This window comes from Bos grunniens, chromosome 15, assembly GCF_055505025.1.
Source record: "Bos grunniens cultivar Pamir isolate PY7600 chromosome 15, Bosgru_T2T1.0, whole genome shotgun sequence".
Lineage (NCBI taxonomy): Eukaryota > Metazoa > Chordata > Mammalia > Artiodactyla > Bovidae > Bos > Bos grunniens.
In genome coordinates, this window is record NC_141179.1 from 65,236,470 (window position 1) to 65,258,413 (window position 21,944).

General features: G+C 50.1%; 1 protein-coding gene across 12 annotated transcripts in view; it reads left to right on the forward strand.

Moving 5' to 3' along the window:
• The window catches only part of NAT10 (N-acetyltransferase 10), a 38,730-nt gene that overhangs the window by 8,664 nt on the left and 8,122 nt on the right, over nt 1-21,944 (forward strand). For 8 of the 12 annotated variants that reach the window (XM_086341113.1, XM_086341114.1, XM_086341116.1 and 5 more), the window contains 18 exons: nt 1,109-1,170; nt 2,562-2,676; nt 2,772-2,879; nt 5,847-5,980; nt 7,966-8,059; nt 8,197-8,295; nt 11,029-11,165; nt 13,598-13,722; nt 14,182-14,332; nt 14,616-14,712; nt 15,592-15,708; nt 16,574-16,675; nt 16,771-16,845; nt 17,407-17,523; nt 18,363-18,496; nt 18,663-18,711; nt 21,521-21,617; nt 21,703-21,813. In XM_086341113.1, the coding sequence (XP_086197239.1) occupies nt 1,109-1,170; nt 2,562-2,676; nt 2,772-2,879; nt 5,847-5,980; nt 7,966-8,059; nt 8,197-8,295; nt 11,029-11,165; nt 13,598-13,722; nt 14,182-14,332; nt 14,616-14,712; nt 15,592-15,708; nt 16,574-16,675; nt 16,771-16,845; nt 17,407-17,523; nt 18,363-18,496; nt 18,663-18,711; nt 21,521-21,617; nt 21,703-21,813 (1,924 nt within the window). Of the gene's footprint in view, nt 1-1,108; nt 1,171-2,561; nt 2,677-2,771; nt 2,880-4,266; nt 4,486-5,846; nt 5,981-7,034; nt 7,437-7,965; nt 8,060-8,196; nt 8,296-10,335; nt 10,637-11,028; nt 11,166-13,597; nt 13,723-14,181; nt 14,333-14,615; nt 14,713-15,591; nt 15,709-16,573; nt 16,676-16,770; nt 16,846-17,406; nt 17,524-18,362; nt 18,497-18,662; nt 18,712-21,520; nt 21,618-21,702; nt 21,814-21,944 lie in introns of those variants that run through there. The other 4 variants (XM_086341121.1, XM_086341118.1, XM_086341119.1 and 1 more) reach the window with 4 other exon arrangements.

Genomic DNA, 21,944 nt, shown 5'->3' on the forward strand with positions numbered 1-21,944 from the left:
CAGGTTTTGAATCATGTCCATGGCCAGCTGCTCGGGAACTGTTAGGATTTGCCTCGGGGTTTCATGAGCTGCCTTCATCTGGTGAAATGGGCTTTCCTCAGATCTAGAGCCCACTTCTTGTCACCTTTCCCCACCACCGCTTCTCCTCACCCCAGCCCCTCTGGCCTCCTCAGAGGTCCTCAGATGTCCTCTCCCCTCATCACACTCTCACCCGAGGCCCTTCCCACTGGCTTTTCTCACGGGAATGTCTGCTGGCTCACTTCCTCACTGCAGTGCAGTCCCTGCCGAGATTCCACCTCCTTAGCATGGCCCTCTCTCTCACCCCCTGTAGAATATGTGTTTCTCCCATCACTCCTCAGCCTGTTTTATTTTTCTTCAAAGCATGTTACAGACCTCTAAAGTCAGACAGTACTTGCTTATCATCTGGCTTCCTGTGCTAGTCTCCAGACTTCATGGGAGCAGGGACTCAGTTTTCCTCCCTGGTATATTCCTCGACCCTGGAAGAGTACCTGGCCTTTAGTAAGCCCTCCTTAAAATATCTGTGAACAAAGGTGTCTCTTTATTCTCCCCCTGCTCTTACTTGGCCGCCTGCTTACCACCTCAGAGGGCCTTCCCTCACTACCCTGTGTGAGGAGTCCCCCTTCCCACCCCACCCCATTAGCTGTCACTATGCTCTGTTTCTCATTCGTAGCATTTGCCAAAATTTCTATTGACTTGTCTCCATCCAACCATTTCATGATAAGCTTCATGAGAGTAGGGGTCATGCTTTACCAAACTCCAGTGTGTACCCCTCATGTCTGGTGTTGGCATGTGCATTTTGTTGAGCAAATGAATATATTTTGAGATGCTAGATAAAATGTGGGAAAAGCTAAAGATAAAGTGAGGGGATGTTTGTTGTGATGAGAAACACTGCATTTAGCGTCTGATTCCAGCTCCAGCAAATTGCATTCAGCCAGGTTAGCACAGCAGGTTAGGTGGGAATGGATTTTGATTGTAGCAGCATCGCTGGTGCCTCTTTTATCCCAGGGTTGCTTGCTGAAACTTCTTCACATCTGGACGCTGAGCCTCAGTGCCATTAGCCTCTACTAATGGGCGTTGTCTCTCTTAGGACGTGCATTCGAGATACAGGACAGAGGCCCATCAGGATGTGGTGGGAAGATTTAATGAGAGGTTGGTCTGAACACATTTTCCACTTCCTCACCTGTGGGAGACATGGGGGTTGGGGGGTGGGCGCGTTTTTGTCTTGGATGTGGCTGAAAGCCATGCTGTATGTGAGGGAGGGTGGTACAGGAGCCCCAGACGGTGAGGTCCCCAATCACAGCTGTAGTCGTGCAGCTCACTGGAAGCAGTAGAGTGAGTGGAAGGCTGGGGCCTGGATTCTGTCTTGCTTCTGGCCCTCACCAAGTCGCTGTCCACTCTGGCTTTTCGCCTGTGCAGCTGTCAGAGGGGTAATCTGTCTGGATCCTGTTTCCCCAGATGTGTTTCACAGAACACTGGTGTTTAAGAGGGATCTTATGACAAAAGGGTTTTCTAGCCCACTATGTCTAGGAAATGGCTGATACAGTTTTTCCTTTCTGAAGAATCATGTGAGCCTGTTGTAGCCTCTGAAAAGTCTCACAGCACGAGGGACCCCAGTTTATTTGACCCAGAGCCCCGTTTAGGGAATACCAGTTAGCAACTTTTGACAGCTTTAAGAAGGAATAAGCCATGGTCTAGAGCATTGGTTCTCAACCTGAGCAGTCTTGCCCTTGGGGAGACTTGGCAGTATCTGGAGACACTTGGATAGTGGGACCTGGCTGGGCGGGGCGGGGTGGGGGGTGTTGGAAGGTACAGGCCAGTGATGCTGCTAAAAAGCTGAAAGGGGGCCAAAAAGCACCACCACCACCCCCTAAGAAAAGTGGTCTGGGCCACAGTGTCAGTACTACTGCAGTTTAGGAATTGGTCTGGGGGAATTGTGGGGCCTCGTTTCAACCCCTCTGAAGCTGCTCAGTGGAAGGTGCGGGTCTGGAAGTCACCCGGTGCTGCCGGATGGGAGTGAAGCCCTTGAAAGTAGAGCAGGAGGCCCTTTTCTTGCAGCTGTGGATTTTACAGCCAAACATGTTTTTCTACACGCAAAAATGTTTGTGCACTACAGCTAAAGGGAGCTGTCCTCTCCACCCTTTTCTTTGTTTTTCCCTCACTGTGGCAGAAGGGTGTCCATTTGTGTGTGTGTGTTTGCCTCTGTGGTTGGTGAGAATACATGGGGTGGCTTTGGGGTTCCCAGCTCAAGGAGACAGTACTAAAGGGTGAACCTGGAGGATGTGGGAAGGGCCAGGGGACCCGGAGCTGAGGGGCTCTGCACAGAAAGAGCACTCATAATCAGTCTCTCGAGAGAGCTCCCTGTAACTGGTCTCCTCTGCATAGCATGTTCAGGTGCCTTGTAAAGGAGGCAGGAATCATCCAGCCCTGTTCTACAGACGATGGTGTAGAGACGTGGGCTGGATAATTTTCCTAAAGAAAAGCCCTTCCTTGTCGTGTTGACATTGCTCCCAGCACCTCACAACGGTGGTTTTGTTCCTCAGGTTTATTCTTTCTCTGGCCTCGTGTAAGAAGTGTCTTGTCATCGATGACCAGCTCAACATCCTGCCCATCTCCTCCCACGCCGCCAGCATTGAGGCCCTGCCTCCCCAGACGCCGGTGAGCTGCCAGGGCCCGGGAATCTGGGGGAGGCTGTGTTTCCTGGCGGACTCTCCGACGGCAGCGGTGAACCTTCTCCTCCTCCTCTCTGGCAGGATGAGAGTCTCGGTCCCTCTGATCTGGAGCTGAAGGAGCTGAAGGAGAGCTTGCAGGACACCCAGCCTGTGGGCGTGTTGGTGGACTGCTGCAAGACCCTCGACCAGGTGACATGTGTTCGGAACACCCCCATCCCTGTCTGAAGCACACAGAGGGAAAAGACAGCGAGCAGAGAACAGAAGCCAAGTTAGGATGAGGCTTGGCTGCTCTGTGGGGCAGGGCCTTTTCTGTTGCTCACACGTGGGCACGCAGCACCAGCATAGCACAGAAGTCTGGGCTTATCTGCCCCTTCCCCCTGGTTTGTTGTTTGTAGCTGTTGTTTGTTGTTTGTTCAAGGAGCTGGGGTCGGGAGGAGACGGGTTGTGTTTAAAGAGGAACCCCTCCAGCACAGGCTGATGGACCTGCATTCTTTCATTCTCACTGAGTGTTGATGACATAGGTTTTTGCTTATGCCTTGTTCTTAACTGAGGAGGGCTGGAGGCACCTAGTACTCAGCCCCACTCCAGTGTGAGTGCTGAGGAGGGCCCTGTGATGAGGGTACCCGGTCCACCTGGTCTGTAGGTACAGACAGCAGGCTGGGAGGGAGCTTCCAGGATGCATTTCTGTGCTCCCGCAAGTGACCAGGGCTGGTAAACTTGGCTTCTCTGGTGGTTCCTGGATGGCGGTGGGAGCTGAAGAGACATGGCCCAGAGACCTGCAAGCTGTCAGGTGTGTTCAGAGTTCTGATCCAACTTGAGCAGACAAGCAGCACGGGCCTGTCAGCCCTGGGATCTTCCCTCGTGATGGAAAACAGCTGCAGTGACACCGCCCACTTGGGGCTGAATCCCAACAGGCTGATTTCCCTTTTCTTTCTGGAAATAGAATCACCAGCTATGCAGCACTCTCTGCGGCCCAGGCTGCAGGCTCCAGGTTGCTTTTCAGCTACTTCCTGGTACCTTCTTTATCATCAGAGAGGGGGAGTGAGAGAGAGGATGGGGAGAGGGCAGAAGTGACCACGACTGGCAGTGCCCCTCCCTTCTCCTGGCGCCCCTGCCCTCCGTGCTACTCTTCATGTCTCCCCATGGGCACCTTCTACATTCACGACTGGGCAGTGACACTTAGGCGCAGGCAGGAGGAAGGGGTGGGGCTTGAGGAAGCTCAAGTCTCTCCAGCTGGAAACACTCAGAGGGGATCCAGGTCCTACTCACCCTAACCTGGCCTTTGCTGAACCCTGTATCAAATCCTTTGCTTGTTGCTCTAGAATAGAGAAGTGAAGCACTCTGATAAAATGTACATGGAAAAATCCATGAACATAATAAAAGGGTATGAAATTTGGACAAAAAATGTACTCTAAAATAATATTCTAAAATAAATGAAAAAAAGCAGTCCAAAAAAGCAGAGTAATTTACAAACAAAATAGATAGCCAGTAATTATATCGATTTGAAAAAGTGCCTGCTTTCTGTCATAACTGAAGTAACACAAATTGAAACAATGATCCTACGTTCCCATTTCAGGTTGGTCAAGACTTAAAAGTTTAGCAGTACCCAGTGTTGGCAAGTGTGGGGAGAGAGCAGATTAGCCAAGATGGTGGTCATCAGACCCTCTTGCCCCACAGCCTCTCACTCTCGCCCCACGTTTTGTAAATATACAGTTATATAACTTGGCTTTTCTGGTGGTTCCTGGATGGCGATGGGAGCTGAATAGACATGGCCCAGAGACCTGCAAGCTGTCAGGTGTGTTCAGAGTTCTGATCCAGCCTGAGCAGACAAGCAGCACGGGCCTGTCAGCCCTGGGATCTTCCCTCATGATGGAAAACAGCTGCAGTGATGCCACCCACTTGGGGCTGAATCCCAACAGGCTGGTTGTGCATCATGGTGTATCTGCTTGGCGACAGGCCACTTTTGCTCTGTAAACATACATAAGCTTGGAGAACGCAATGGCACCCCACTCCACTACTCTTGCCTGGAAATCCCATGGGCGGAGGAGCCTGGTAGGCTGCAGTCCATGGGGTCGCTAAGAGTCGGACATGACTGAGTGACTTCACTTTCCCTTTTCATTTTCACGCATTGGAGAAGGAAATGGCAACCCATCCCAGGGATGGGGAGGCTTGGTGGGCTGCCATCTATGGGGTCGCACAGAGTCGGACACGACTGAAGCGACTTAGCAGCAGTAGCATACATAAGGTCCACCTGAAAAGCCTTTGCCACTCGGTTGTGTCTGCATTATGGCTGTCTTATGGCTGTGTCCACGGGGTCAACCATGAGAGGAGAGCGTAGCGAGTCTGCTGCTACGGCTTCTGTGCCAGTCAGAAGAGAATAAACATTTGCAGTTCCTATGACTCCTTGAGTTTTCTTCCAGCTTCCCTGCTCACGCCTTGCCTACCACGGGTTCAGCAAACAATGTGCACAGTGTGAACAGGGAGACAGTTGGCATAGTTGCAGGATTATACAGCAAGACAGCAAGGCTGCAGAGAAGAAGGCCTTTCATACATGGGTGGGGGTTCCATAACTGGGCATGACACCCATTTTAATGCACACATACTCTAACTCAGCAGCTCTTCTCCTGGAAATGTATCCTAGAGATAATGCCCACTGCTGTATCTGTAGAAATGGTGGCAGGACACAGTGGTGGTGGCTTCGACCATAGTGGTGGAGGAAGAGGATAGTGAGGAATGTGGGATTTTTATGTTTTGAAGGACAGGATTTGTTGATGAGTCGGGTATGAGGAGAAAATGGAGGCAATTTTTGGCCTGAATAGTTGGACACTAGCTGAGCTGGGGAAGATGGTAGGTGGAGGAGGACTGGGGGGACGTTAGGTATTGAGTGTGAGATGGGTGGTGGACGTAGGGGGGCAGTTGGGTGTGTGGGAGAGTCTGGTGTGGGGGAGGAGGTCTGGATGGAGATGTGAACTGCGGGGTTATCAGCATCTGGTTGGTGTTAAAAGCCTGGAGACTGAGAGGACATGATCACGGGAGTAAGAGTCTAGGTGCTGGTCGGCGAGAACGGCCCCCTGTCCCCTGCTCCCCCGCAATTCCAGTTTAAGTGGCTGAACCTCAGCCTTTCTCACAGCTCACCCAATGTTTCTCTTTCCACAGGCCAAAGCTGTCTTGAAATTCATTGAGGGGATCTCAGAAAAGACCCTGAGGAGTACTGTTGCGCTCACGGCTGCCCGAGGAAGGGGGAAATCTGCAGCCCTGGGACTGGCTATTGCTGGGGCGGTGGCTTTTGGGTAAGGGGGATCCCGGGCTTCAGGCACCCTGAGCTCTGCGGGATCTGTGTGCAGGACGAGGGGTCGGGGGGCTGTTCCTGGTGTAAGCGAGCTCCTGAGTGATTTCTCTAGATCTTGGGCACCTGTCTAGAGAGAGCAGGTGTCTCTGGGGGCTCAGTGGTAAAGAATCCACTTGCCAGTGCAGGAGATGCGGGTTCAATCCCTGGGTTGGGAAGAGCCCCTGGAGAAGGAAATGGCAAACCACTCCAGTGTTCTTGCCTTCGAAATCCCAGAGGAGCCTGGCGGGCTACAGTCCATGGGGTTACAAAAGAGTTGGATACAACTTAGTGACTTGTTCAGTTGTTGTTCAGTTGCTAAGTCGTGTCCAACACTTTGCAACCCCATGGACTGCAGCACGCCAGGCTTCCCCGTCTTCACAACCTACCAGAGTTTGCTCACACCCATGTCCGTTGAGTCGATGATGCCATCCTACCATCTCATCGTCTGTTGCCACCCCCTTTTCCTCCTGCCCTCAATCTTTCCCTCAGTCTTTCCCAGCGTCAACTTAGTGATTAAACAGCAACAGCTTGAAAGAACAATGCTGTTATCCCCAGATCCCAAAGGTACGCGTATATGTGTCCTGGCATACAGATACCAGGGCCTTCGTGACAACTATTTAGAGTTGAACAAACACACAAGAGCAAAGAAATGGTGGTAAGGAACTTTAAAACTCTCAGGAAATGAGCCTGTGTATGACCAGCTTTGCTGACCGAGAAAAATACAGGTTTGTCATTTTAATGATTTGATCAATAGAAAATCTTGTTTGCATTGAGGAGCTGCCTTTGAGTGTGGCATCACTTGCCATTCTTTTGTCCTGGACAGAAGATTTATGCAGCTGCCAGGAAAGCATGTGTTTACAGCTTCGCAGATACAAATAATGGACTAGGATTTACCGTGTCCTATATACATGATCTTCCTTGGTGCTCCTGAGAGTAACGTTAGTGTTTCATAGATGGATAAACCCAGGCTCAGGGAGTTTCAGTGACTCACCCAAGGTTCCCCCAAGTCAGTGCTGGTTGTGCTGGGACTGAACTCAGCTTCTGACTCTGTTACTCTGGCTGCTCTAGTGGTACCACCTGGCCCTCTGCCTTTCGCATCCTTTATACTGAACAAGGATCCCTCAGAGGCTCACTGTGGCCTTCGCCTGCTCACGACGGAGCACTTTGGCTGCATGATTTGAAAACCTGTCAGCATAGCTAGTGATGAGCGTGAGGCCCTCTCTGGGCCAGGGGTGCAGGACTGGGGAGCCGGTGCCATCTCTGACACTGAGGGAGCGGTCCCCAGGGCACCCTCCTGCTGTTTAGTCGCTCAGTTGTGTCACACTAAGTTGTATGCGACCTCATGCACTGCAGCACACCAGGCTCCTCTGTCCTCTCCTGTCTCCTGGAGTTTGCTCAAATTCATGCCCATTGAGTCGGTGATTCTCTCTAACCATCTCATCCTCTTTTCCTTTCGCCTTCAATCTTTCCCAGCATTAGGGTCTTTTCCAGTGAGTCGGCTCTTTGCATCCGGTGGCCAAAATATTGGAGCTTCAGCATCAGTCCTTCTCATTCGTATTCAGGGTTGATTTCCTTTAGGACTGATGGGTTGGATCTCCTTGCAGTCTAGGGGACTCTCGGGAATCTTTTCCAGGACCACAGTTTGAAAGCATTGTGCCCTCAGCAGTGTGCTTTCATGGATGCTGGTAGCTAATTGCTGGGGTGTGCTCCCTTCAAATTGGCAACTTGTTTTCATTAGGTTGGGAGCAAAAATACCCTCAGGTCTGCAGTTATTTTACTTTTCCTCCTCAAAATGTGTGTCCTGATTTTTTTATCCCCCACCACTGTCTCTTGTTATCACCTGTGTAACAGGGGCAAACAAAAATATTTTCTTTTTTTAAATTCTCTTAACATTTCTTCAATTTCCTAATTACTTAAAAGCAAAAAAATCCTCCTTTTGTTCAACAGGTACTCCAATATCTTTGTTACCTCCCCGAGCCCGGATAACCTCCACACTCTGTTTGAATTTGTGTTTAAAGGATTTGATGCTCTGCAGTATCAGGTAGGAAGTTAGGATAAGAGCTTATTTTGATTCCATGCTGAGTATAAATCCAGGTGAAGTCTGTAGAATGCAAACTTATTTTCGTTTCGAAAGCTTGTTTCTGATGTTTGGCATTGGTTTGGCTTTTTCCCCGTCAGGAGCATCTGGATTACGAGATCATTCAGTCTCTCAATCCTGAATTTAACAAAGCAGTGATTAGAGTGAACGTGTTCCGGGAGCACAGGCAGACCATTCAGGTGAGGCTTGTTCCGAATCCTGCCACGTGGGGCCAGTGTGCCGCTGTGTGTAAGTGTTCTAAGATGTCTCCTTTTATAGCTGTTTTATGTGATGTGTAATTATGTATGTTTTAGACAGTGTTGTTGCTTTACGGTAAACCTGTTCCATATTTTCAGCCTCTTCTAAAGAAAAACATTCAAACGAACTAACAAATGTATGTAAGCCAGATCGAAAAGTTGTAGTTTTGTCCCTTGAAAACTGAGTGAGTATGCTAATCAACTAAGAGAAATGGAATCATTTTCTCTGACGTCATTTCTAATTCTGCTTAGTTACAGCAGGTTTTGAAACCATGCATCTATAGCTAGAACAATAACCTTACCGTTTGAAAGAAGAAAAGGTCTTTGTGAGATGTACTCTGAATCTTTGTGGTTTAGCCAGTGGCCTACTTTCCTTTTTAAACAGTGTTTCCCCGAAAGCTCTATAAATCTCCTGTGCTTTGTAAGCCTGAATGGTCTGTACTTGTCCAAAGGCTACAATTTTGTTAAATCATGACAGGCTTGCAGAAGGGATGGGGCCCTATGGGCGCCTAATGGAGTAGGTCTATTGAGAATTTTTTGGAGCTGGGCTGGGGTGGGAAGTGGGCCAGGTAAACGTGGCAGGTTACACCCTTGACCTTTGTGTATATGTCTGTCAAGTAGGTACACCTTTCATCAAAGATCTAGGCTATAAATAATGTTAAGTGCTCATGCCTTTTTCCTCAAGGACTGTAATTTTTTTTCTTGCTGAGTCTCTAGATTGTTCTTTCCGTAATTTCTTCCTACTTTGGTCTGGTTCTCTCAGCTTCGAGGAGGAAAGGCCAGTGTTGGGGTAGGGGTGAGGGGCAGGCTGCAGGCCGTGAGAATACAGAGATCTGTTGAAACTTGAGAGAAATACACAGACCAGAGAAGGGAAGCCTTGCCCTGAAATGCCTGGCTCAGCCCTCACTGCTCCTGGGGTCTGTCTTCAGAGACCCTCTCGTATTACCAGAGTCATTTTGTCTCTAGGCTGGAGTTGAAGTGCAGAAGAGGTGACCTGATTTTATGAGGCCACATTTATGTCCCTTTGAGGCCTCTTCTTGTTGGAAATTGAGATATAGAAGAATATTAGGTTTAAAGTCAGCTCCGCCTCTCCAGGGTCTGCTGCTTTTATGAGGTGCTTGTTTAGTTCTTCTCTGTAAAAATCCAAGACATGGGACCCCATTGAGGACATGTATCCCACTGTTGGAAATGAGAGGGGTCTCTGCCTCTTTGATCCCTCAACTTCTTGCAAAACAGTTACAAAATCTTATTTGTAATGAAATAGTTCAGACTACAGAAAAGCACAGAGACCGATGTAACATAATACCGAGGTGCCCAGCACTCAAGCCTAAGAAATGCTGGCATTTTGCTGCTTGCTGTGTTTGTTTCATATCTTAAAAGCCATTTATATTTGTGTTTTAAAGATCTAAAACCTCAGTGTGGAAGTCTCTCTTGTACCCTTCCCCATCCGTTCCCTTTTTTCGCTCCCCTTAGATAACTGTGCTCTGAGATTGCGTATCTCCTTTCAATTCATGTGTTTATATTTTCCTACGTAATTATGTATCCATAAATGGTAGCATACCGTATAGACATACTTTTTCAGCATGCCTTTTTTCACTCAACACTTGTTTTCGGGTTTGTCCACACTGAAGCTTGAGATCTGATTGATTCATTTTTAAGCACTGTGTGAGTACATTAGAGTTTATATGTGTCTAGAATTGGAATTGTTGGGTTTTAGAATATGCATGGCTTTCCATCTTTCTCGGATTTTGCCACATTCTCCTTTCAAGTGTTTGTGCGGGATTACCTTCAACCCAGCACTTTGCTGAGTTCTTGTTTCCCCATGTCCTCACAAACATTGGTGTTTTATTGCTAATTAAATTTTGCCCGCATGCATAGGAAATAGGATCTCCTTGTTGTCTTCAGCATTGTGCTAATTACCAGTGAGGTTGAATACTGTTGTTGAAGTTAATTGGCTCTTCAGGTTTCCTTTCCTGTAAAATACCTCTTCGTGGTCTTTTGCAAACTTGAAAGAAGCAGGAACCCCTGAAGGGACTGAAGAGGTTGTTGATGGGCGTAAGGGAGCCAAGTTCGTGGCGAGTTTGTGACAGGCTAATAACACAAGTGTGCGAGCAGTAAGAAGACCATGAGTCTTAGAAGTGCCCCCACCAGTGCAGGAAGAATTGGGCTTAATAGAGACGGTGTCACAGCAGGACACACAGTGCGCAGCGTGTCGGAGATGCTTGGGAACCTGAAGTCTTCCGCTTCAGCCATCGCTGGAGCCAAGCTTGCCTCTGGCCCACAGGTCAGAGTGAGGCTGGGGGAAGCATGAGAAAGAGGGGAGAGAAAGGAAGTAGAGGCATCACCTGTCACTCGCCAGGTCCTAGGCAGAGCATTGGTGCAGATTTACTTAATTTTACCTAATTTTTTTCTCAAGCAGCCATCAGTATTTCCTCCATTTTCTGGAGAGGAATCTGAGGCTCTGAGAAGAAGGGCCGCACAGTCAGTGGTTGAACTGTTAGGCCCCAGGCATCTGACTCTAAGCTGTCCCTGCTTTGTCCTACCAGGGAAGGAATGAGAGAAAGAAGACGGAGGACGGGGGAGAGGGGAAAGAGAGGGCCTTTATGGTGATTCACCAGCGACTGCAGCCATGGTATCGGTGGCCAAGCTAACAATGTACATTTTTCCTTCCTGCAGTACATACATCCTGCAGATGCTGTGAAACTGGGCCAGGCTGAGCTCGTTGTGATTGATGAAGCTGCTGCCATCCCCCTTCCCCTGGTGAAGAGTCTTCTGGGCCCCTACCTTGTTTTCATGGCATCCACCATCAATGGGTGAGCACCGGGCAGGAGCCGTTGCCTCCTTTACAGGATGTTGCCAGTTAGGTGGGATTTTATGCCTGGGTGGATAGGGCTGATACCTAAAGTTTGAGTCTTTGGGCCCGCTTCACTCTCATCGGCCTTCTCTTTTACCCTTTCATAGTAAACTACAGCTCCCTCTGGTGTGAGCTATAGCCCACCAGAACAGGCAACACCAGACAGGAATTTCATCACCCAGTTGACGAGCGTCTGCTGTCTAGGTCTGACCAGCTCCTAGGGAGCACATGGACGGCGATACCAGTGTGTTGGGCTTCCCAGGTGCCGCTAGTGGTAACGAGCCCACCTGCCAGTGCAGGAGACGTAAGAGACTTAGGTTCCATCCCTGGGTCGGGAAGATTCCCTGCAGGAGGGCATGGGCAACCCACTGTAGTATTTTTGCCTGGAGAATCCCATGGACAGTGGAGCCTGCAGTCCATAGGGGCACAAAGAGTCGGACATGACTGGAGTGACTTAGCACACACACGCACCAATGTCTTATCCCCTGGAACTATGTGAAAATGTAGTATTAAAGTAACTGTGTAATTATCATAAGAAAGCAGACTCAAGAGCTTTTTCAAAATTTTGAAATATTTAGTTGTTTGCTATGGGAAAGTGAGAAAGGGAAGGTAAGCAAAAAGAAATCCAGTGATCTGACTCTCTAGAGATAGCTTGTTAGAATTTTGGTGTACATTTATTTTACTTTTTCATTTTGAATAAGAACATAAGCATAGTTTCCATAATGTTTTGCGTTTGCTTTTTCATGTAAAAATATACTGGGAATTCCTTGGTGGTTCAGTGGTTAGGAATCTGAACTTCCTCTGCAGGTGGCCTGGGTTTGATCCCTGGTCAAGGAGCCAAGATCCCACAAACTACACAGTGTGGCCAGAAAAAAAAAAAAGAATATACTGTGAAATCTTCCCAGGTCAACGTGTACTTGCCTTCATTGTTGATTTCTATATGGAAGTCACATTTTGAAGAAATGATTCTATATTTTAGATTTATTATTTGACTGCTTTACTTACACTGAAAATAGTTAAATAAGATGGATTTTACTTTTTCTGGTAACATCTTTATTGAGATATTATTCACACACTATACAATTTACTCATTTAAAGTGTGTAACTCAGTGATTTTTAGTATATTCATAGAGTTGTGCAGCCATCACGACAATTTAGAACATTTTCATTTTCCCGGAAAGAAACTCCATACCCTTTAATTATCATCCTCCATTCCTTCCTTTTCCTCAGTTCTAGGGAATCACTAATCAACTTCCTATATGTATGGATTCGCCTAGTCTGAACTCTTGATATAAGTGGAATCTTTGAATATGTGGTCTTTTGTGATTCTAACCATAATGTTTGCAAGGTTCTTCCATGTAGCTTATATCAGTACTTCATTCCTTTTCTTGGCCAAGTAACATTCTGGTGTGTGTTTATGCACATCTTGTTTTTCCATTCGTCTGTTGATAGTTTATTTCTCTCTCGGCTAGTACAGTGCTGCTGTGAACATTCGCGTGTAGGTTTTTGTGTAGAACGTTTTCTGTTCTCTTGAGGGTATACCTAGAAGTCAAACTAGTGGGTCAAATGGGAACTTTCTAACTGAAGAACTGCCAGCTTGTTTTCCAAAGCAACAGTGCCATTTTGCATTCCCACCAGTAGCGTGTAAGGGTTCCACGTCTTTGCTAGTATTTGTATGTCCTTTTTGACTGTGCCGTCCTAGTGAGCATGAATGGTGGCTCGTGTGACCTTCATTTGTGTGTCCCTGTTAGTTGGCTGATGTGGGGCGTCCTGTCATGTGCTTTTTGGCCACAGTGTATCTTCTTTGGAGAAGTATCTATTCAGGTCCTCTGTTCATTTTTCTAATTGAAAATTAGAAAAATTTTCTAGTTTATGTCCTCTTTCAAGGGAAAGTAGTCATGAAAAAAAAGATGGTGGATTTGTTTAATCTTGATTTTTCCAAACTGGAAATGCTCTCTGTTCATCTTTCAAGCATGCAACTTCTCGTTAATCGACCATTCATCTTTGCTGCAGTTCCATTATCCTACAGGCTTTATTCACGTCATCTTTTTGATCTTTCTCTTTTAGTTCGTAGTACAGCCCTGTGAGCTGTGTACACTAGTCCCCTTTTGAGGAGGAGGCTGAGAGAGGTTGAGTTCCTGGCCCAGAGGTACTAAACGGACATGCCAGGACTTGAGCCCAGGCCTAGATGGCTCCGAGCTGAGCCACCATGCAGCCCAGCTTCCTTTGGCCATGCACATGCCCTGCTGGAAGTTCAGAGGTGAAGGGCTGTTCTCAGCAAGCAGGAGTCTGGGGTTTCATCAGGTTGAGGACAGAGAACTACTTTCTCTGTCCCCTCCTGGAGAGGTGATTCGGCACCTCGAGCCTAACTGCCTTTGCTTTTTCTCCTAGCTACGAGGGCACTGGCCGGTCCCTGTCCCTCAAGCTAATTCAGCAGCTCCGCCAACAGAGTGCCCAGAGCCAGGTCAGCACCACCGCTGAGAACAAGACCACGGCGACGGCCAGGCTGGCATCAGGTACCCCCGGAGCTCTGGATGGGCCTGCGGTGCACAGCAAGTCACGTCACACTTTTCCTGGATCCTTCCCCTCATGACATTGTGGGTGATAGCAGACCTGATGATCAGGCAGAGAGGCTGAGTCCCCAAGAGATGAAGTTGCTTTTCTCTGAGGAACAGCAAACTAGTGACCAGACGGGAGGCTGACCTGGGCCTTCTGGTGACTGGATTCCTGTTTGTGACCATCTCGGGGCATTGGTTGCCTTGACGTAGTGAGACCTTTGGGGGTTGGTGTCCAGACAAGTTGAACATCCACCGGAACAATTTATTTATTTATTTTTTCCACCGGAACAATTTAAAACCACTCAGTTTAAATTCTTGAGCCATATTTATGTGGGTACCACGTGACAGAGATAAAGTAGAACATTTGCCTTGGTCTCCTGGACAAAACGTATTTAGTCTTGCGTGTGTTTTGAACAGTGCGAACCCTGCATGAGGTTTCCCTGCAGGAGTCGATCCGATACGCCCCTGGGGATGCCGTGGAGAAGTGGCTGAACGACCTGCTGTGCCTGGATTGCCTCAACATCACTCGGATTGTCTCTGGCTGCCCCTTGCCTGAAGCGTGTGAGCTGTATCCTCCTGGGTTCCATTCGTCCTGTGAAAGGGAGAGGAGATGATGGGAGAGTTAAACTGAAGGTTCCGGCCCTTTGCCTCATAGGCTGCTGCTCTGTGAAGAGGAGAAGGTGGAATGTTCTCGATTTTCCTTCTCTTCCTTCCCTGCTGTGTTTCTGCTTAGAACCAGGGCCTCCTCTTCCCAGGCTGAGGGAACCCACGTATCCAGGTTGTCCTTGGAAGTAGCGTGCCTTGTTCGGGGCTCTCTCTGATATGTTTTGGTTGCTTAACCTCAAATCCAGCTACTATGTTAATAGAGATACCCTCTTTTGCTACCATAAGGCCTCCGAGGTTTTCCTCCAACGGCTTATGGCTCTCTACGTGGCTTCTCATTACAAGGTAACTGAAACCAGCCCTCACGTGGACTTCAGCGGTGAATTGCAGCTCTTGGCGGTGCCTTTTACTTGACTTCTTGCATCTTTTGTTACCCAGTGGCTCAGGTGACCAATCCACTGGGACTAGAATGTCCTGATGTTGGCAGGGGCCAGGGCTTCTACTTCAGAGTTGCATTTCCCGTTGTTCAGGCTTGTCTTTTGCTCCAGCTTTGTATACGGAGCATGGGATTTCTGCATGTAGCTCTGTGTGTGGTGGCTGGAGAGGGTGGTAAGTGTTGCCCATTTTAAAAGGGGTACTTATATTTCTTGCCAGTTGGCTGAATGGATGGGCTGAGATGACATAGCAGTTGTAATCTGGGGGGTGCTCTGTGACTTGAGACCAGCCTTACACCCCCGGGCTATTTTCAGGGATCAGTGAGTGAGAATTTAGAATATTTGGAAGTCTTAAAAACTAAAAAGATAACATTGGAAAGGACACTTTGTGTGTGTCTAGGTAGCATTTTTATGAATAATAGCCTTTAATAGAAAGCTGAAGGGTTGGTGTTAGAAGCCCTGAGAGGTTTTCCTAAAATAGCAGCCTCTTATCAAGAGGACCTTTGCTTCCCAGATGTGAGGTGCGTAGTGCTAGCTAAGCAGTTGTCCGCCCCTGCTCTGCAGCCTCAGCACTCATGGTGAGGTGACCGCGAACATAGGAGGCGCCTCGCACTGAAGCCCTTGTGGAGAGTATCAGGCTGCCCAGCCGAGATGCTGGCATGTGCTTTCCTGGGCGTCAGCACTTCACTCGGCTTCGGGAAGGCAGTTCTGTAGTCATGACTCTGGAGTAGCCGCTCGAATAAGGACGGGATGAGGAGGGCTTCTCACTGACCCTGTTTGTGCTCCACAGAACTCTCCCAACGACCTTCAGATGCTTTCTGATGCCCCTGCTCACCATCTCTTCTGCCTCCTGCCTCCTGTGCCCCCCACCCAGAATGCCCTTCCAGAAGTGCTTGCCGTCATCCAGGTACAGAAGCTGAGGTGTCCTTGTAGCATCATTTTGGGAACCGCTTAGGCAATCAAGGATTAGTGGCTCAGTAACGGGAGTGCAGAAGCAGAAGCTGTTGATTCCTGGGCTGGAGCCAAGTGACTGGGTGTATCCAGGCAGGCAGTTAGGGTGCAAAGGAAACCACCACCCTAACACACACCCAAAGCTTCACTGTTCACGGATGGCTGAAAGGCAGAACTGGCTTTGCATATTTTGACTTATAGCTCCTGAAACAGAACTTTGTTTTCCTCTCTATTTCAAAAGCAATCCATGGTACTTGTAAAATTAAAAGGCAGATTGGAAACATGTTTGTAGTGCCTGGCATGTATTTATGCATTTCTTTATTGTTTTTCTTATTCACAAACATGGGATCATAGTATTTGGCAATCTTTTTTTCCAACATGTCAAATATTCATAATTTGCATAATTTTTAAGGGTTACAGTTGTATTTCATTACATGCACATACCGTGTTTAACTGTGTTTACCCATGCATGAGTCATTGTGAATTTGCACAGTTCTGTATAGAGCCATATGACCCTCCCGAGTCTTAATCGATGAGCTCACGTGTACACCGTGTGTGGAGACCCTCATCTAGTGTGGTTTTGCTTTCTGGGCCAGGAGGATGTCAGTATTCTGCCTCCTTAGGTGACGGTGTCAGGATGCCCACAGGACATAGTAATGAAACTTCCCTTAGAAACAGATGAGTTGATTACAGGGTTAAGTGTGGGCGGGAGTGGAAACAGCTGGCCTGGGCAGAGCAGGGGTAGGGCGCAGGTGAGGTTCTGTGGGTGGGCGCTCCACCTGGAGCCGGCCTCTCTCTGCACCATCCTACTTTCCCCACAGGTGTGCCTTGAGGGGGAGATTTCTCGCCAGTCCATCTTGAACAGCCTGTCTCGGGGCAAGAAGGCCTCAGGTGACCTGATTCCATGGACAGTGTCAGAACAGGTGGAGTGCTTTCCCTGGTGTGTCTCGGGGGGCTAAGCTGGTGATGCTGGAGGCTGTCTTTGTTGCTAAGTTACTGGCTTGTGCCTCCCTCACAGTTCCAAGACCCAGACTTTGGCGGTCTCTCAGGTGGAAGGGTGGTTCGCATTGCTGTTCACCCGGATTATCAAGGGGTAACGTGTCCTTGTGCCTTCAAACCTGGTGCTATTATTAGTTGCAGGCGTGTTGCTGGCTGCTCAGTGGGCCAGGTGTACTTGGTTGTTTACAAAGGAAGCTGGTCAAGGAGTAGCAGACCCAGTGCTGTGGGCGGTTTGCCTGGGGCTGGATGGGCAGGCGGGATGGTTGTACATGGTTGCTGTTCCCTTTGTGAGGACAGAGGGCTGGGGAACCAGATCTTACTGTCATGACTGCCTGTCTTGGAAGCCTCCACTGAGGAGTTAGCTGGAGAGTTATCAGTTTGGGGCTGGCTGAGCCGTGGATCAGAAAGCGTGGCCGGCCGGCCTCCCACCCGGGTGGCAGATGGGCGGGCTAGATGGTGCAAGAGCAAGGGTCTTGCTACACGAGGTCTTGAGGGTCTCTGCTTTGACCTTGTTGGGGGGTTTCATTGGTTCTCTTTGCCAAGGGCGGGGTGACCCGGAGTGAGGCTTTCTAGAAGCGGTACAGGGGTGCAGAAGTGCATGGACGCTGAGGACATCTCTGCTCCCCTTGCCCGTTTCCCTCATGTGTGCTCACAGATGGGCTACGGCAGCCGAGCCCTGCAGCTGCTGCAGATGTACTACGAGGGCAGGTTCCCTTGTCTTGAGGAGAAGGTCCTGGAGACATCGCAGGAGATTCACACTGTCAGCAGTGAGGTAAGCGTCTTCTGGCTGGGCTACCGGCTCCTGGTAGAGACCAGGTTTCTCTCTGGGTCTTCAGGATCATCCTCAAGAGCAGTCTCATGGTCTGGGCTACCGTGGGCTGCAGCAGCTGAGCTCCTCTCTGGCTTTGGAGATGCTTCTTTCTCTCCAGCTAACACTGAAACCGAGGCCCTCGGATCAGCATCATCAGCCTCATCTGGAGACGTGTTAAGTCTATCCCCCCTGAATCGAGGCTCTGGGGCAGGACCCAGTAATCTGGGTCTTAACAAGCTCCCAGGTGATGCTGATGCACCTTTGAGCTTGAAGCCCTAGCTCTGCAGAGTCTCCTCCCCTCAGTACTGAAGCCAGACCCAGGGAAGCTCTGTCTTTCTGGATATAACACTAGGAACTGGGGTGGCTTTTCATGCGGGTTCATTTGATTTTTCACAACATGCCTGTTCAGGAGGTGGGGAAGGCTTGTATTTAAGGTCAGGCTCAGAGGTTTGTCACTTCCAAGACACTGCAGCCATCTGGTGGCAGACCTGCGTCTTCAACCTATCTTGAGAACCCTGCCTCTGTCTTTGTGTTCGGTGTTTCTAAACATGTGGCTGTTTCCTGAATTCTGGGTTCTGAGGAGTGTGATTCCAGGCTCGTCTAGGGGTTTGGGATTCTTGGGAATGATCACTGGGCTTAGTGGTGTGTTTTCATTTTTAAAACCATGGGAACAAACCTAGAAACCCGCCCCAGTTTTTGGTGTGTTCGTCCAGAGCCTGGTGTGGCTGGGGTGCTTGGGCATGTCGCTAACCTTCCTCCTCCCCCGCTGGGTGGATATGCCCTCCCCTGGCGTCTGCCAGGCCGTCAGCTTGTTGGAAGAAGTCGTCACTCCCCGGAAGGACCTGCCTCCCTTACTTCTCAAGCTGAACGAGAGGCCTGCTGAACACCTGGACTACCTGGGGGTGTCCTACGGCCTGACCCCCAGGCTCCTCAAGTAAGTGTCCTCTGGGCCCTGGTGTCCTGAGAACTCGCGCTATATGGGCTGTGTCTGTCTGTCTTGGGGCAACAGCGTTCGAAGATTCCCCATGGCCCTTCCCAGCCTTGTATGCCAGCCGCTCCCAGAATGCACACGTGGCGACCTGCTGTCTCTGTCTTTGCAGGTTCTGGAAACGAGCTGGGTTTGTTCCTGTTTATCTGCGACAGACCCCGGTGAGTGAGGCCTGTGGCAAAGAAGGGCTGGCGACAGGTGTGTCCTTGCAGAGCCCTGGTTCCTCTGGCTGCACTCTGAGCAGGCGTCCCTGAGCTGCCAGGAGGTTGGCTCTGACAGCCCCCAGGGCAGCCGGCCTCACTGAGACGCCACGTGGTCACACCCATTCCTGCCCCCATCTCCGCCTCACGCAGTCGAGCGGCTTTGTGCTTGACTGAGATGGCAGAGGTGTACATGGACTTGTTCCCCTGGTTCTGGAATCCTGTCACTGGGGGCCTTCTCGCATATGTACTTTTTAAAAAAACAGGAAGAAAGTGGTTTTAGCAGTGCTTGGGGTAAGTTGGTATCTGAAGGAGGGATGCGATTGTGTGGTCAACAGAGCCACAGAGAATAAAGTGTTAATGTGGGAGAGCTAGTGAGACAGGTTATCAGAAAAAATATGTAGCACCTGTGGTGAATCAGGCAGTGAGTAAGATAAGCCAGGAAAGCTTGTTTTCTGATGAGTGGAAATAGGCAGCACAAAGTGAGCAAACAAGAAACGCTCAGGTGGCGATGGCGTGGTCAGTGGCCAGGCTTCCGGGGTGACTTGTCACACTGCAGCCTCAACGGCCAGAGTGGGCCAGCCGTGTGACAGCCCTGCCCTCAGAGAAGAGCATTTCCAAGCAGAGGGCACAGCAAATGTGAGGACCTGAGGTGGAAAGGACATTGGTGATTTGAAGGAGATACAAGGCCAGTGTGGCTGGAGGACCCTTGAAAGGATGGTGGTTCATGGTCCCTCTTCTGGTGGAGGGAGGGGTTAGAGGGAAGGTTCTCGGGCTGCCATGTGGACAGTGGACCACAGTCGAGGTGGGGAGATGAGCGGATGAGAGGGGTGGCGTGGCTCAGGGGGACATAGGGGAGAGAAGGGGCCAGATGCCAGGGGTGTTTGGAAGGTGAACTGAGTAGAGTCGAAGGGTGGAGATGTGGAAGATGAGTGAACAGAAGGCTTGAGGGTAGTGCTTTGATTTTTGGCTTGAGAGACTGGGTGTTGGAAGTGCTGTTTGCTGAGATAAGACTCAATGGGGAGGACCAGATTTGGAGGTGGAAGTGAGAACTGTTTTGGGGTCTAATAAGACCTCCAAGTGGACATAGGGAATAGGCAGTTGACCACAGGAATCTGGAATTTGAAGAAGAGGCTAGGCCTGGAGACAGAGAGTTGAGTCATCAGTGTGTTCTTAATAGAATATACTCCTGGATAAAGGATCTTGGAGGGGGTCAGTGTCTGTTTTCTTCACAGCTGTAACCCCAGCACTTAATAGCGTCTGCTGTGTATAGCGTGTGTTCAGTACATACTTTTGTTCAGTGAGTAAGTTTTTAAAGCTGTTGAAAGTAGGGGCTAAGAATAAAGGTGAGTCCTTGGACGTTCCAGCATTTAGAGGAATGAGTTGGAAAATACATCAAGGTGGGGAGCTGAGGAGGAAGAGCTGTGATCCGTAGGAGAAGGGCAGGGTCTGTGGCTTAAAGAAGGGGAGTCATTGCCCTCAAGAGAATGAATAAGTTGAGGACATTTGACCAGTGGACTCTGGCACTGGTGGTTGGAGTGAAGGTGGCTTCTGTGGAGGGGTTACCCTGACGGGAGAAGAGAAGGAGGTGAGGAGATAGACTGAGTAGGTGGTTCCTACACGAGGCAGAGGGGCCAGAGGAATAGGTCACTGGAGGGAGATTGGAGTTGGGGTGGGCTCGTCAGCCGGGAGATTCCAGAACCTGCTCGTCGGCTGCAGGCGGTGGTCCTGCAGAGCTCATGCAGACACAGGTGAGGGGGCTGATGACAGGACTGCAGGCCCGGAAGAGGCCGGAGGGCAGGAGAGGGGCCAGCGCATCCCTCGGGCAGTGAAGAGTGTAGGCACAGAGGGCGTCGGGCGGCTGGTGGAGGTCATGCCAGGAGGGTGATGTTCTCCTGATCGCTCTGTTTGGCTGGAGAGGGGAGGCCAGCAGCTCAGAGGGAGTGTGGGAGGTGTGGTTTTGGAGAGCTCAAGGTCAGTATCCAAGGGAGATGCTCATTTGAGTGTTCAGAGCTGGACTGGTGAGGAACACTGGGTGTGTGGCTGCTTCCACGGGGCAGGGGCGGCTGTGGAGGGGCTGGGTCCTCATCAGCGAGGCTGGTCGAGGCTGGGGTGTGGCCTTGGCCATCTACAAGGGATGGCTACAGTCGACTGCAGGAAGCACACTGGAGCCAGCGAGTTCAGCACAGTCCGCGGTGCGTCCCTGTGTTCTGGTGCTGTGCATTGCTTGCTTGTGACTCGGTGGTGGCATTTTGTTACTTGAATGCCCTTCAGTTGAAATCCGTTAGATATTTTTATGGTGTTGGGCTGTGTGGTTGTTGTGTAGTAAAAAATCTTAAAACCTGTGGCCACTGTTTCAGAACCTAAAGGAGCCTGCCCCTGTAAACCTGTTGCCAGCATGAGAGCCCTCGCCGTCCTGTTTGCTGGCCATGGAGTGTTTGCTGTGAGCGCCCAAAACATGTTGACTGGGTCATGTGGTGTTTAAGCTGTAGTGCCTCTCGGCTCATAGTCTGACCTGGTGTGAGCCAGGGGCTCACAGCAGAAGGCACGCTCTGAAGGTTTGAGCAGCTTTGCTCCATCGCAGGGGCCACCAGGACAGAGTAGCCTCTGGAAGCTGTCATGTAGGCAGTGGGCCCTGCGAGAATGAGGGCGAGGCCGCTCCTCCCTCTGGGGAGGAAGCAAGAGTCCGTAGAGCGCGCTTACCCATGCGTGTTGACAGGGGCTTCATAAAAAGGGGCCTTGGTACCAGTCAGGGATATGTGTTCCCCAGAATGACCTGACCGGAGAGCACTCGTGCATCATGCTGAAGACACTGATGGACGAGGAGGAGGCAGACCAGGGCGCCTGGCTCTCCGCCTTTTGGAAAGGTGAGTGGGGAGTGGACATAGTGGGCAGCCAGGTGATGGGCCCTGGGCCCTGCAGACCTCTGACTCCATCTGGTTGGACCCGCAGATTTCCGAAGGCGGTTCCTAGCCCTGCTGTCTTACCAGTTCAGCACCTTCTCTCCTCCCCTGGCTTTGAATATCCTTCAGAACAGAAACATCGGGAAACCTCTGCAGCCGGGTGAGCTGGCTGGGCGGCTGGAGGGGCTTGGTTGTGCGGAACGTATGGGAGGCGGGCGTGTGGTCCAGGACGCGGGCTAGACTAGGCTTGGAGGGACCAGCTGCAGGCCTGTATCCCCCGCCGCCACCTCC